Source organism: Lampris incognitus, chromosome 14 (assembly GCF_029633865.1).
Source record: "Lampris incognitus isolate fLamInc1 chromosome 14, fLamInc1.hap2, whole genome shotgun sequence".
NCBI classification, from domain to species: domain Eukaryota; kingdom Metazoa; phylum Chordata; class Actinopteri; order Lampriformes; family Lampridae; genus Lampris; species Lampris incognitus.
Window position 1 is genome coordinate 6,044,983 of NC_079224.1, and position 14,881 is coordinate 6,059,863.

General features: G+C 45.7%; 1 protein-coding gene across 1 annotated transcript in view; it reads left to right on the forward strand.

The window, feature by feature from the left end:
- Positions 1-14,881, forward strand: part of kmt2cb (lysine (K)-specific methyltransferase 2Cb) — a 128,510-nt gene that overhangs the window by 37,351 nt on the left and 76,278 nt on the right. Inside the window, exons 10-12 of the mRNA XM_056292717.1 lie at positions 11,372-11,486; positions 13,289-13,464; positions 13,760-14,100. Of these exons, the coding sequence (XP_056148692.1) occupies positions 11,372-11,486; positions 13,289-13,464; positions 13,760-14,100 (632 nt within the window). The remainder of the gene's footprint in view (positions 1-11,371; positions 11,487-13,288; positions 13,465-13,759; positions 14,101-14,881) is intronic.

Here is a 14,881-nt window from a genome sequence, read left to right on the forward strand (position 1 = left end):
ACTGTGCGCATGCGCGACTCGCCATCACGTGGACGTGCCATAGTCTCCAATGTTAAAACTCTGCTTTAAAAATACGATTTCAAGAGTAGGAGTAATCACAGACACAATTGGGAATCATCTCAGCAGCAACAGTAAAACATTTCCTGTGGCTGATCTATGTTTTCCTACTTAAGCCATGCACATGCATGACTCACATCTACTGTTGAATCAAAACATTAAGAGATCATACATCATTGTTGAGACTGTGAGGCTATCGGAAGAGCGTGCACCGAGAGGCGTGAGGGAGCTGGCATGCTGAAGCGCGGGGATGCGCTTCCCGGAGGAGGGGGGTAGTGTAACGACTACGGATAACTAGACTCGCTAATGGGTCAGACCCTTTAGTTGACTGGTTAGCGCAGTCGCCCGTGGTGTGGGTGACCCCGAATTCGCTACATTGGTAGCGATCTCATGACCTCAGCACAGAAGAACTGGGGGAACACTGGATGAACGAAAAATATTTTGCCTTGTTAACCTCGCTGCCACACGGAAGCGCCATAGCCTCCAATGTTAAAATTCTGCTATAAAATTGGATTTCAAGAGTAGGATTAATCAGTCCCAGCTGGAAATCATCAGAGAAGCTACAGTAAAACGTTTCCTGTGGCTGACCTGTGTCTTCTTACCGTTGTTTTATAAATGAAAGTCAATCAGCAGAGTTGATAATTTTATATCATGAAAACCGCGACAGTTAAACACATTTGAATTCTTTTAATTAAGGGCTTTGAAATTACGATAACCTGATCTCTGTCATTTCATGTCAGACTCGGTTGCTTTTGTGCGAGGGTCCGCTTAGAGGCTGCACATCCACAGACTGACAGGGAAAACGTTATTATTCGGTAGATTTCTTATTAAGCTTGAGTGCTGCATGTTCTTTTTTTTCTTCTTTTTTTTTAAAATAAATTTATTACTGATTTTCCCCTTTTTCTCCCAGTTTAGTAGCCAATCGATCCCTATTCTAGTTCAAACACCCACCCTCGTACTGTATGCGTTCGCCAAATGCATTTCTCCGGCCGGCAGTCTCGAAGGAAGGTGAATCCAGGCCGAACCACTGCTTTTTCCGACACACACAGAGACGCATTCATGTGACGAACACAAGCCGACTCCGCCCCCCTCACGAAGACAGCATTGCCAATTATTGCTGCTTCATCGAGTGCGGCCATAGTCAGATCTGCCGAGACCGAGGCGCGAGCCCCCGTCCCCAGAGGCAACTGCATCGACACAAAGCCGATGCTTAGACCGCTACACCACCGCGGACTGTAAATTTTTTATTTTTATTTGTTTAATTTTTTTTCTAGGGTGCGTCCAGGTAGTGTAGCAGTCTATTCCATTGCCTACCAACATGGGGATCACCGGTTCAAATCCCTGTGTTATATCCGGCTTGCTTGGGCGTCCCTAAAGACATTTGGCCGTGTCTGTGGGTGGAAAGCTGGATGTGGGTATGTGTCCTGGTCGCTGCACTAGCGCCTCCTCTGGTCAGCCGGGGTGCCTGTTCAGGGGGGAGGGGGAACTGGGGAGAATAGCATGATCCTCCCACACGCTACGTCCCCCTGGTGAAACTCCTGACTGTCAGGTGAAAAGAAGCAGCTGATGACTCCACATGTATGGGAGGAGACGTGGTAGTCTGCAGCCCTCCCCGGATCGGCAGAGGGGGTGGAGCAGAGACCGGGACAGCTCGGGAGAGTGGTGTAATTGACCGGGTACAGTTGGGGAGAAAAATGGGGGGAAATCCAAAAAATATTTTTTTTAAATTTTCCATATTTTTCGTTTAGTCGACTTGGACGCTGCACAAAAGTCTTACTGTGGCAGGAAAAACACTTTTGTCTGTCCGTGTGTGTGTGTATATTTCCCTTTTCCCGGTAGGCAAAAAAAGGGGTGGTTTGTCACCAAGTTGGAACACAGGAGAAGAGGAGATAGGTACACCTGGCCGAGATCTGCACCCTACTGAGTGCACTCTTCTAGTTAGCTCTTACCTTGTCTTACCACTAAATGTTTTCATGGCTGCTAGGCATTTTGGTGAGGTGCTGTGTTTGTTTATCTCCTCTGTGGTTTGTGGGAAGCCAAGTGGATATTTTACCCCGGAGCTCAGTTCTCTAACCTCTGACCTCATTTAAGCAGCACATGGGTACTGTCAGCAGCAAGGCCGGTATTTATTTGCCTTGAAGCGCACATTAGCCTTGTTGAAACTGCAAGGCCAGATAAGATGAGCAAACCATGACTCATTGTTTGAATTTCACTTTTTCCTTCAGTGTAATATCTCTATTGTTTACCTTTTGGTTGCATTTTGGTGCCGTTTATCAGCTGGGCTTTTAATTGCATATGTACTTTGGAGAAACCCGCTCCCGCTGTAGTAAGGCGTTCTTTATGCGGCTGATAATCTGTCAGACTAGCAGCACACGTTTCTTAACAGCCGCTGGCTTGTCACATGTAGAAATTGGCAGATATTGATCAATATGCAGAATCTGACCCAACTATCCCATCTCAGGGTGTTCCACTGGTGTGTATGATGTCCAGCTGGGTGGAAATGGTAGCCCACTAGGGACAAAGGAGGGGCGGTGCTCCATAATGTGAGCTAAAATGGTCAATCGCGAGGTTTATGGCTCTGTTCTTGATAATTGCCGCAAAGAGTGGCAACAAACATGTACACGTTACGCTGATTTTTTTTTTTTCTAAGCAGCTTTCTCCAAATGAAAGGCCTCTGTTACTTTAAATAGAAACGTTCAGTGCAGAGAGACTTACTTTAGGCCCGTTTATTAAATGACACATTTTAAGCAAGACATCAAGTTTGAATAGGTTTCATAGTTGTTTTACATTATATTTGAATAAACATTGCCGAGTACTGTTATCTTGACATTACATACCCATTAAACATCAATTTGGGGCGTCTGGGTGGCGTGGTGGTCTATTCCGTTGCCTACCAACACAGGGATCACCGGTTCGAATCCTCGTGTTACCTCCGTCTTGGTTGGGCGTCCCTACAGACATGGCTGGCTGTCATGTCTGCAGATGGGAAGCTGTATGTGTCCTGGTCACTGCACTAGCGCCTCCTCAGGTTGATGGGGCCCCTGTTCGGGGTGGGGAGGGGGAACTGGGGGGGGAAGCGTTACGTCCCTCTGGTGAAACTCCTCACCGTCAGGTGAAAAGAAGAGGCTGGTGACTCCACATGTATGGGAGGAGGCATGTGGTAGTCTGCAGCCCTCCCCGGATCAGCACAGGGGGTGGAGCAGAGACCGTGACGGCTCGGGGAGTGGGGTAATTGGCCAAAGTGCAATTGGGGTGAAAGGGGGGGGGGGGCAGAATCCAAAAAAAAAAAACATCAATTTGAAGTGATGAAGAAGACAGAGCTCTTGATATCTTATCAGGACTTGTAATTGAAGAAGTTGAAGTATTTTGAATGTGTTTTGACTCAGCTCGTCACCCCAAACAGTCATGTCAGCCCCAAATAGAAATCTGAAATGACTTCATCGTGATACGCCTCCTGCTGTCCAGTCACGTTATGTTGAAGCCTGTAGCACAGAAAGCTCAGTGTAAAATGCATTGAAAAAATTCCCTGAAGTAAGTCACTCAGTGAAACAACTACTTTCCTATGTAAGTGATGTTATAGACGAGTTACAGACCAACATATGTTATAGATCAATTATCTTCACTGATGGAGGGTTGTAAACTTATTTTAATATCTTGTCTATTTTTCTCGTGCCAGCTTTTGTGAATTTACAAAGGGGAAAAAATGAGGGCATGATCTTCAATCCATGCTGCAGATGCTTAGAGCTAACTTAAATCTGCAACCCAAACACAGACTTATAAATCAAACTCATAATTTTAGAATGGTCAGATACCTGGATCTGAGCAACAAGAAGAGACTGAACAAGCATGTTTGATTGACAGTTTACCTGTGACTGGGGATCGTTTATTTGTCCTAACAAATAAAGTTTGACAGAGACTTTGGTGCTGCTGTGACTCGGTGTATAAAGCTCCAGCAATGAGACTGAAAAGTTGGGCACTGAGGCTAGACTCATGTTCTAGGCCTAGACATTGATACTAGTCTTCCTGTTTTTGGCACTGATGAAAAGACAGGAGGTGGAGCTGGAGGTGGTAGAGTTGAAGATGATAAGATTTTCGTTGGGAGTGATGAAGAAGGACAGGATTAGGGACAGGTATATTAGAGGGACAGCTCAGGCTGGACAGTTTGGAGACAAAGCAAGAGAGACAAGATGGAGATGGTTTGGACATGTGTGGAGGAGAGATGCTGGGTATATTGGGAGAAGGATGCTGAATATGGAGCTGCCAGGGAAGAGCAGAAGAGGAGGTTTATGGATGTGGTGAGGGAGGACATGCAGGTGGATGGTGTGACAGAGGAAGATGCAGAGGACAGGAAGAGATGGAAACGGATGATCTGCTGTGGCGCCCCCTATCGGGAGCAGCCGAAAATAGTAATAGTAGTAGTTGTAGTAGTAGTTAAAGGTTTTTTTTTTAGGGAGTTGTTCCTTATCTGATGAGAGGGTCTAAGGACAGAATGTTGTGTTGCTGTAAAGCCCCTTGAGGCAAATGTGTAATTTGTGATATTGGGCTATACAAATAAAATGGACTTGACATGGCTGAAACTATACATCAAAGGGCACATATGTAGTATGTTTTCCCGAAGGCTACAAGGCTGACTTTGCACTTGAGTTGGGGTTTTTTTCCTTAGGATGTGTATTCACCCTGAAAAATCAATGAGAGAAAAGATCCATCCATCATCCAAACCGCTTATCCTGCTCTCAGGGTCGCGGGATACTGGAGCATATCCCAGCAGTCATTGGGCGGCAGGCAGGGAGACACCCTGGACAGACCGCCAGACCATCACAGGACCCACACACACAGACTTTTACACCTAGGGACAGTTTAGTACGGTTGATTCATCTGACCTACATCATGTAGGTCAGATGGAATAGACAAGGCAATGGAACAGACTGCTACACTACCTGGACAGAGGAAAGATGATATATGTGTCTACACAACTAGATTGAAACAGCAAAAGAAAATGGCAAAGGAAATTCACCATTATAGGAAAACCTTCCTAGCTTACCTTATTTTATTTATTTTTCTTCCAGATCTCATCTGCCAGTTTCATTGTAACGTTTGCCTGCTGTGCTTTGGTTAACTTACTTTCCATTTAAATTTAATCATTACTACACAATAGTTTCACTTACGTCAGCAGCTGCCACATCATGCTGCAACAGTTGGATTGTAATGCTGTGCCTGTTAATTTGTTTTACAGCTGGCTCATCAATTAGAGAATATTAAAATGAGCGTCTTTGTAACATTTGTTGAAAATGATCACTTTGACTTGATAAAATATTGCCGCTGCAAAGACATACTAATTATTGAGGGGACAAAGAGGAGAAGAAAGATCACTGTTGCCATAGATTACTACTACTACTACTACTACTACTACTACTACTACTACTTTCGGCTGCTCCCGTTAGGGAGCGCCACAGCGGATCATCCGTTTCCATCTCTTCCTGTTCTCTGCATCTTCCTCTGTCACACCAGCCACCTGCATGTCCAATCTTGCCTCTCTTGCTTTGTCTCCAAACCGTCCAACCTGAGCTGTCCCTCTAATATAATCATTCCTAATCCTGTCCTTCTTCATCACTCCCAGTAAAAATCTTATCATCATCTCTGCCACCTCCAGCTCCACCTCCTGTCTTTTCATCTGTGCCACTGTCTCCAAATCATAAAACATAGCTGGTCTCACAAACATCTTGTAAACCTTCCCTTTAACTCTTGCTGGTACCCTAATGTCACAAATCACTCCTGACACTCTTCTCCACCCACTCCACCCTGCCTGCACTCTCTTCTTCACCTCTCTCCTGCACTCCCCGTTACTTTTGGACAGTTGTTGCCATAGGTTAAACGTTTTAATTAGGAAATGGTCAAGGGGATTATTGCATACTGTAAGTATTCCACAATATCAATCCACAAGTTTGTTTACAACAGGCTTTGATGTTGGTATTGGCTTCACCTCCTGGCTTTAGCCCTCAGTTTCATCTGATTTGGCTGATTTGATCAACATGCTAACTAGCCCTGTTAATAAAATGCTAACAGGCTATTGAAAAACTGGTACACTGTTTCACGGAAATAACCCCCCCCCCCCCTGTCTTTTTCTCCCCAATTGTGCCTGGCAAGTCACCCCACTCTTCCTAGCCGTCCCGGTCGCTGCTCCGCCCCCTCTGCTGATCCGGGGATGGCTGCAGACTACCACATGCCTCCTCCCATACATGTGGAGTCACCAGCCGTGTCCCTGAACAGGTGCCCCGATCGACCAGAGGAGGCGCTAGTGCAGCGACCTGGAAACATACCCACATCCAGCTTCCCACCCGCAGACACGGCCAATTGTGTCTGTAGGGACGCCCAACTGAGCCGGATGTAACACGGGGATTAGAACTGGTGATCCCTGTGTTGGTAGGCAATGGAATAGACCACTATTCTACCTGGACACCCTTAAAACATGTTTTCTGTACTACAATAACAGACACAACAAGGCAAATGCTGCCTTTCTCCATTATTAGGCATAGGACTGGTGAGTTGTTGAAGAGATTGTTTGTCAACAAAGGCACACTGAACTTCCAGGCTGTAAAGAACATGTTTTTTAAATGTAGCTCAAATCCTCAGTAGGCCTTATGATCAAGTATGAAGAGTAGAAGTAGGATAAAAGTTTGTTTCAAATGTGGGCCAATCTTTAAACATCTCAACGCAAAGAGCAGCAAAATTTAGTTGTACCAGTACCAGTGGGTGAGAAATTCTACTAGCAATACTACTATCCACTAGGTTTGACATGGAGCCCAGGAGTTGCCAAATTGAGCAAGAAATTAAAAAACCATGGTAATTCGATAGCATGTTTTATAATTGATGGCCACAAATTAGAGTTGTGCCCACGTTCTGTCAGTCTGTGCTCGTTTCTAGCTAGTAAACGTGAGGATGAGTGCAGGAGTTGTTGACATGATGGTGCATGTGCCGCAGTATCTGTAAGGTAACCAAAGTTAAAGCTGATAACCAGGATGGACCGGAGTTGTGAGTCTCAGCAGGCAGATAAGTACTGCTTCTGTCATAGCACACAGTGGTCTGTGGTATTGTATGCTCACACACAGTACTACAAAGAAACTCCAGAAATGCGTTTGAAAGGATGCACTTTGTGGTGACCATTTCTTAACACGGCATTACTTGCAGTTACATGTAAATGTAAGGAGAACAACGGTACCAGTATGAGAAGGAGTAACTCGACTACTAGGGGTGTAACGGTATACAAAAATCACAGTTCGGTACGTTTTCAGTACAGCAAGGGGAAAAGAAACAACATAAAATGGCTTTTTTTGCAACCAGCTGCAGCCTACTAATAATAATTTACTTAAAAGTAAATCAAAATGAATATTCTCTCAAATAAAAAAATATAATAAAATAAAAATGCATTCAGGTGCAGTATTTAGAAAATCAGCTGTACTTGAACTGTACTGTACTTGTATTCACATGAGCAGCTTTTTCTGTTTCACATTAGGACCGTACTCATGTCTCGCACCTGATGCGAGAGACGAGTGCATCCTAGTGATGTCCCCACTAAACATCCCTCCCAGGTCATCCATGAGTGAATGAGTGACGCATAGCCCACAGCGGCAGTTGTGCAGCCCTGTGGGAAAATATAATAACATAAATATATATTAAGGTGCAGCATTTAGAAAATTAACTATACTGGATCTTCAAGCTCTGGTTTATCTGCGTTTGCCATAACCACGAAGCTGCACTATGCCAAATTGCCGGCAGTCTCTCTTTGGCGTGCGTGTGTTTGCACACATGCTTAATGGGGTGGCTGAACGTACACCATCCGGCCCTTAGCAAAAGTTGCAAGGGGGGAAACTCGGGGTTTAAAATTAAATTCCACACACACAAAAGTTCTACACATGCAGTGGTTAAAGCAGCACTGCATTCATTCAGTACACACAAGTACCAAACCGAAAGACCCATACCAGACATCGTCAGTATGAATACGTGTACCACTACACCCCTATCGACTACCACTGACTGAACGCTATTTGTCAGTACATAAACAATGACATATTACTATATAGTAGTTAACCATGTGTACACTACTACTACGACTACCAATACTGCTACTTCCAGCTGCTTCCGTTAGGGGCCACCACAGTGGATCATCCATTTCCATCTCTTCCTGTCCTCTGCATCTTCCTCTGTCACATCAGCCACCTGCATGTCCTCCCTCACCACATCCATAAACCTCCTCTTTGGCCTTCCTCTTCCCTGGCAGCTCCATATTCAGCATCCTTCCCCCAATATACCCAGTGTCTCGCCTCCACACATGTTCTCTTACCCTTCCTCCTCCTCCCCTGCTGCCTCTGCACATGCCTTCCCCCTCTCCTTCTCCTTCATCCAACAGTTTCCACTGGCACCCTCCTGGCCAGCAGTACCGGTGGCGGTCACTGGTAACCCAGGCCCCGACTGATCCGGTGTGGAAATCTGGTCTATGATCTGCATATTTGATTTGGCAAAGGTTTTATGCTTGATGCCCTTCCTGACTTAACCCTCCCTATTTACCCGGGCTTTATCTGGGCACTAAGAGTGCACTGGCTTGTGCATCCTCAGCTGCTAGGTAGGGCTGTCACCGTTATTACATAATCGCCTCATCACGATTATTTGACCTGATCGTGTCTGTGAATGTTCTCATTCATCCAGGTCATGGTTATCCAAAGGAATTGAATCGAGTGCAACTCGACTTGGTATATATCCGTGAAGACGTTTCGCTTCTCATCCAAGAGGCTTCCTCAGTTCGGGCCTTTCTGACTAGACCAAGCTAGTCTGACTGGCTGGTGATGAGACTCAGATATTTATCCTCTTTGGAGTCGTTATCAGAGCTAATGATGTCCATGGCTCTTTGTGTTCCGATGTTTAGCAATGACCGCCGTTATCAGAGGTATTGATATGCGTGGCTCTTTGTGATCCGATGTTAAGCAGCGACGGTCGTTGGGAGTGTTAGTTTCGACTTCGTTAGTGCTCCATTCAGTGGTCATGAGTCGTTGGAGCCGTTAGTGACCGACTGTTGTTCTTGGATTTGACCTGATTGTGATCATTCATTTCTGTTCATTTGTATAAAAACAGCCAGATGAAACGAACAGAAATGTGATGTTTCCATCAGTATTTCCACGTCGTTTTCCACCGTTTGCTGTTTGACTGGTGCTCTTTTAATGACATCATCTTGTTGTGTCCCTGGCACATGAGTGGTGAATTAGCGCCACCAAACTGTTTATATTGAGACGCTTATTCTATAATATTTGATGATTGCATTTCGATGAGGATGTGTTGACATTAACATCATGGACATAGTTGCAAAGCCGAACACCACAGCACCGCTGTGGGCACCTTGGTTTTAAGCCAGGTGAAACTCCTCACTGTCAGGACTCCACATGTATCGGAGGAGACGTGGTAGTCTGCAGCCCCCCCCCGGATTGGCAGACGGGGTGGAGCAGCAACCAGGACGGCTCAGAAAATAGGGTAATTGGCCAAGTACAATTTGGTAGAAAAGGTGGGGGAAACAATTATTTATTTTTATGACAATTAAGCTTCAACTAAAATGTCTAAAATGGGTTTGTGTCTTTGAGAGATGGTGAAATACAACATGTCTGTATCAGAACAACAATTCTACCAACACAATGGCCTAGATATGCAGTGACCAATAAATAGACAACAGTAACTCAGGGAAGTTAACAGCTCAGCCACTAGCAATGTGATCACTACGATGTCAAAATATTACAAAGAAAAGAACTCCACAAAGAGCAGGACAGCGGAAAGTGTTCTAATGTAAAATAAAGCCATGAAACTGTTCATGATTCCTACACACTTCAGAATGGAGAGGGAGAGAGAATGGTGAGGGAAGCCAGTCTTGTCAGTCCAGTCCATCAGACTCGGTTCACTTAATGCACACTGTATGCAGTACCGTGATGACCACTGTGATTATCGTTTCTCATTAAGATACAACACAGGCTACAGCTGTAATTAAGTTATTTGTAATAACTAAATAATAACTATGTTATTTGTAATAACTACGTTATTTGGATGGCCGTGCTCATCAGTGTAAACCCTACTAACCTAAGTAGTCAAAAATAAAAAATAATGGAGGGGTCCAGGTAGCGTAGCAGTCTATTCTGGTGCTCACCAACATGGGGATCGCCGGATCGAATCCCCGTGTTACCTCCGGCTCAGTCAGGTGTCCCTACAGACACAATTGGCCGTGTCTGCGGGTGGGAAGCCGAATGTGGGTATGTGTCCTGGTCGCTGCACTAGCGCCTCCTCTGGTTGGTCAGGGCGCCTGTTCGGGGGGGGGGGGGGATAACGTGATCCTCCCACGCACTACATCCCCCTGGTGAAGCTCCTCACTGTCAGGTGAAAAGCAGTGGCTGATGACTCCACGTGTATGAGAGGAGACATGTGGTAGTCTGCAGCCCTCCCCGGATCGGCAGAGGGAGTGGAGCAGCAACTGGGACAGCTCGGATAGGGTAATTGGCCGGATACAGTTGGGGAGAAAAGGGGGGAAATTAAAAAAAAAAGAAAAAAGAATAATCTGCAGAATAATTTTCCAGTTGGCTGTTTGAAGGATGCAGAGTACTTTTTTTATAGGTTGTTTGCATATGATGTCACGAACTACAGATGGAGGGCAGGAAGTGATTTTCTACATAGGAAGCACTATCACAAACTTTCGAAATGCCTATGTTTGGTGTCATTAACTGAGAAACCACAAGGAGTTTTTATTGAGTGCCAAAAGCTGTTGTTCATGGGGGGGGGGGGGGGGGATGCAAGAAATTGACCGAAAATGCCAGAAAATATGGCTTGCGAACCGTCGTCTGCGGTCGGGAGGAGTGGAGTCGGATAATGCGCGTGTGTGCAGTGACCACTTCGTCAAAAAAAGTCACTCTTCATACCATAAGGATCATGTCCAACATGTCCTACTTTCTGTTTATACCATTCTCATAATATCGTCTAAACTAGCACAGTTCGGGCTAAACTAGCTCCATCTCATCCATTCTGCTTTTCACTTCCTGCCCTTCATCTGAATCTCGCGCGTCATCAGCATCACGTGACTGCAAACAAGCTATTGGAGGCTTCTAATGCCAAGTACGTCCTCTTTTCCCTGCAAAACAATCTCTGCTAAACTCACTGTATCACAATACTGAGCCAGCTTCATATTGTGTGAGACTGCTTTGTGTACTGTGGTGAGACTTCTGCACAGACTTCAACCCATTTAGCTTGAACAGGACTATAGTCATTCCTCTCTCTCACCACACCTTCTGTATAGGCATCCAGGAGAGGACACCAAGATGTTGGTGTGTGACGTGTGTGATAAAGGCTACCACACATTCTGCCTACAACCTGCCATGGACTCTATTCCCACCAACGGCTGGCGATGCAAGGTAGGGCAGATTTACTTCTGACTTTAACTTGCCATAGAATGGTATCTTTCCCTGGAGAAATGATTTCTCCAGACCTTTGTGGTTCTGTGACTTCAGGTTTGCTCTTCAGCCCATTTCCAGATCAGTGCTTCAAAGCTGCCATTTAAAAATGGCTATACTTACAATTGTAATTGTCATTATAATTCCATTTGGGTTTTGGTGTGGCCTGGTCCCAAGTCTGAATGACTTAACGTGATATTAAGAGCGTCTGGCTTTTGGGTCCAGTGTAGCTCAAATAATGTAAAGCAACATTTAATAGTTTTGCACCAATTTCCTCACACACCACAGATTGAGTGTGGTTTTTTCAGACCTGTATCTTAGTTCCTAGCACACGGTAGAATGTCAGCCACCCATAAGAACATGATCTTTTTCAGTGGTTTACATTTGCACTTCCTGTGGTTTAGGAAAGAAATGACTCACTTGCTGGTGTTGCGTGCGGTTCGTCCCTGGCTGTTCAAGACAAGAGTGTGTGGTTTTCTGTGTGTGTGTGTGTGTGCATGCGTGTATATGTGTGAGCGCTCAAGTGCGTGTGAGAGAATTTCATGCATCCCTCCACCGCAGCAACCCCTATCCCCCAATACCCCAGCAGCACAGGCAGCCGGCCTTCACCCAGGCGGCTGGTTAGCGCAGCGCCCGATCAGCTGCGGCACAAGCTGAACCGCAGAGCAGACTGCAGGAGCAGAGGCACCAGGTGGCCGAATGTCTCCACACTTCGCTTCTTTATGACTCAGCATGGCAAAAAAAAAAAAGCGGCTTATACGCACCCCTGCCCCACTCTCTGGCGCTTGCTTAGCCCTCGACATCCCCAACCCCCGTGGCAGTTTCATTCTGAGTGCAGCCTTCTCGATGTCTTGGAAATGAATGAAAAATGAGTCATTGCTCTAGTTTCAATGCTCTGTTGTGTCCCTCTAGCCGGCCAGATTGTCAGATCCTTTTTCTCACAGACCTTTTAGTGTTTGTTTACACTGTCTGTGGGTGGAGATAGAGAGAGGTTATGTAGCGCAGCACTCTGCCATGCACTTGCAGTTTATTTTCGTTTTTGTTGTAAATGAACAGGTGTGCATAAAAGCCAGCCAGACGTCATCTGCCGGTATCAGGAAACAGCACTTTGCCTGTGATAAATGGCCGACTTGTTGGCGATCTGGTCAGCAGCTTCATACCTTGCTTGAACGTGCAGTATAGCTGTGAGCTTGGCTGTGTTCGGGATAATTGTCAGGGAATAAATCAAGCATGATGACCTGTGCATGCGTTTGAAAACATCCAGTAATATTGTGAACTTCAACATGCACGTAGGCTCCGTTTCTCTAGGTAGCTGAACTTATTTTCAAGTGCATGGCCTGCTGAAAAGGTAGCAGAGCAGAAGCCTCTTGTTTGTCCTTCCTTGTCTGGTTGATCCGTGTACACTGCTAGCTGTTAGACAGCTAGTGCTCTTCATGCCTACCCTGTGCTCCTCTGCTAGCTGCACCAGCACTCTGACACCTCCATGTTTGTGCATTTTCCACCATGGAAGCGAGAGAGAGAATCCTAAAATTCCAGTATTCAGCTGGAGCAATGTGTTGGTGGTATTGGTGCTTTTTGTTTTATTTTTTGTTTTGTTTTTGTTTTTTGGGGGGGAGGGTTATTCTCGTGGGTTTTGATATTGTAGTCATAACATTGTGTTCACACCACAAGTTGTGAAAGACATTCTAGTTCTCATTTCCAATTATTCCACTTGAAATGCCACACATTGTTTCCTAATACAGCAAGCCTTCCTCCCTCCCCAGAACTGCCGAGTGTGTGTCCAATGTGGAACACGGACCAGCGGGCAGTGGCACCACACCAGCCTGCTATGTGAGAACTGTGTCCAGCATCGGGACCCGACTCTGTGCTGTCCTCTGTGTGCTTGCATCCTGGACCCTGAGCATCACAAAGACTTGCTGTCCTGCCACAGCTGTAAAAGGTAACAAATATACTTAACTGTGGTAAAACCTGGCATGACTTTAGAGCGTGGAGTCCCAGCAGCTACCCATGGATGTTAGCGCCTTGCCTACAAAGGCAACTTGCCATGAATTTTTTGTTGTGTTTTTGTTTTTTTTGAGTAAAATGTCAATTTCCCTGGCTGATTGAATTGAATTCCTGTGGCACGTTGAGGTTACAATTCAGCACTGGGAAAACACTTGGGAAGACACTGAAATAAAGAACCGTCGGGGATTATGTTAAAACAATCCTTTAAATCCTTGTTCCCTTCCTTTCAGATGGCTACACCTGGAGTGTGAGCGTCAGAACTCAGGCCAAGCAGACATCCACCCCAGGGAGGACTATGTTTGTTCCAACTGCAGGTCCCCTGCTGCAGAGCAGGCCTTGCAGGCAGAGGATATGGACACTGGCCCAGAGCTAAGCCTTCAGCCGGCCTCAACGCACACAGACTCTGAGACCGACCTGCAGCTGGCTACAAAGCACACGGACCTAGAACCTGGCACTCAGCTGCCTGTCGAAATGCACAATGAACCCGAACCGGAATTACTTGCTGTTCCATTGCACTCTGATCCAGAGCCTGTCCAGGAGGAGAGACCAGCCACGTCAGCCCAGAAGCCTGGTGAGTCTTTGTTCCAGAAGAGTTGGATAGTACACAGGAGGATGGCTGTTGTGATCCCTTTGCCTTGCTAAGGGAGAGCTGTGTATTTTTCTTGAGGTCTTTATTTTCCTGTATTCCCAAGCATCCTCACTGCGTATTTGGCAGGTGGACTCATCAGAGCGTGAGTGATTTGTTTATCATCTGGTTTATTAACATCTTTGCAATACAAGATTATGTACAAGTCAAAGAATATCACCCCTACACACACACACACACACACACACACACACACACACACACACACACACACACACACGTTGTTGTGGTTTGCAATAACAAACAGCAACTATGTGGACAGTTAGTGTGTGTCCTAGTCGTGCCGATGCAGGTGTGTTCTAGCCAGGCAACCTATGGCTGAGCGGAACCACTACAGTTTTTAAAATACCCTGTTGTAGAGATGAAGGGCTTGGGTATGAGGCATGTTTGGCTTCAGACCAGAGACGAGCACCCTCTATTCTCAGCATTACCTCGAATCAGAATTTCAGGCGTTCGCTCTGCCTTTCTGATACCTCTCCAGTAACCAGATGGTGTCCTCGTAGCAGCAGATTAAAGTCATTCTTTCGTCTTTGTAATTCTTCTCTTGGAAAATTAAAAGTACTTTGTTTCTCCTTCCTGTTGCCGAGTGGTGGTGTTTGCTGCCTGTTTGTGTGAGCAGAACTGATCTTCTGTTTAACCTGGGAGAGCGCCTGTCTTTTTCAATTACTATGTAGGTATTCTAAAGCCATATATTGCAACTCAAGGT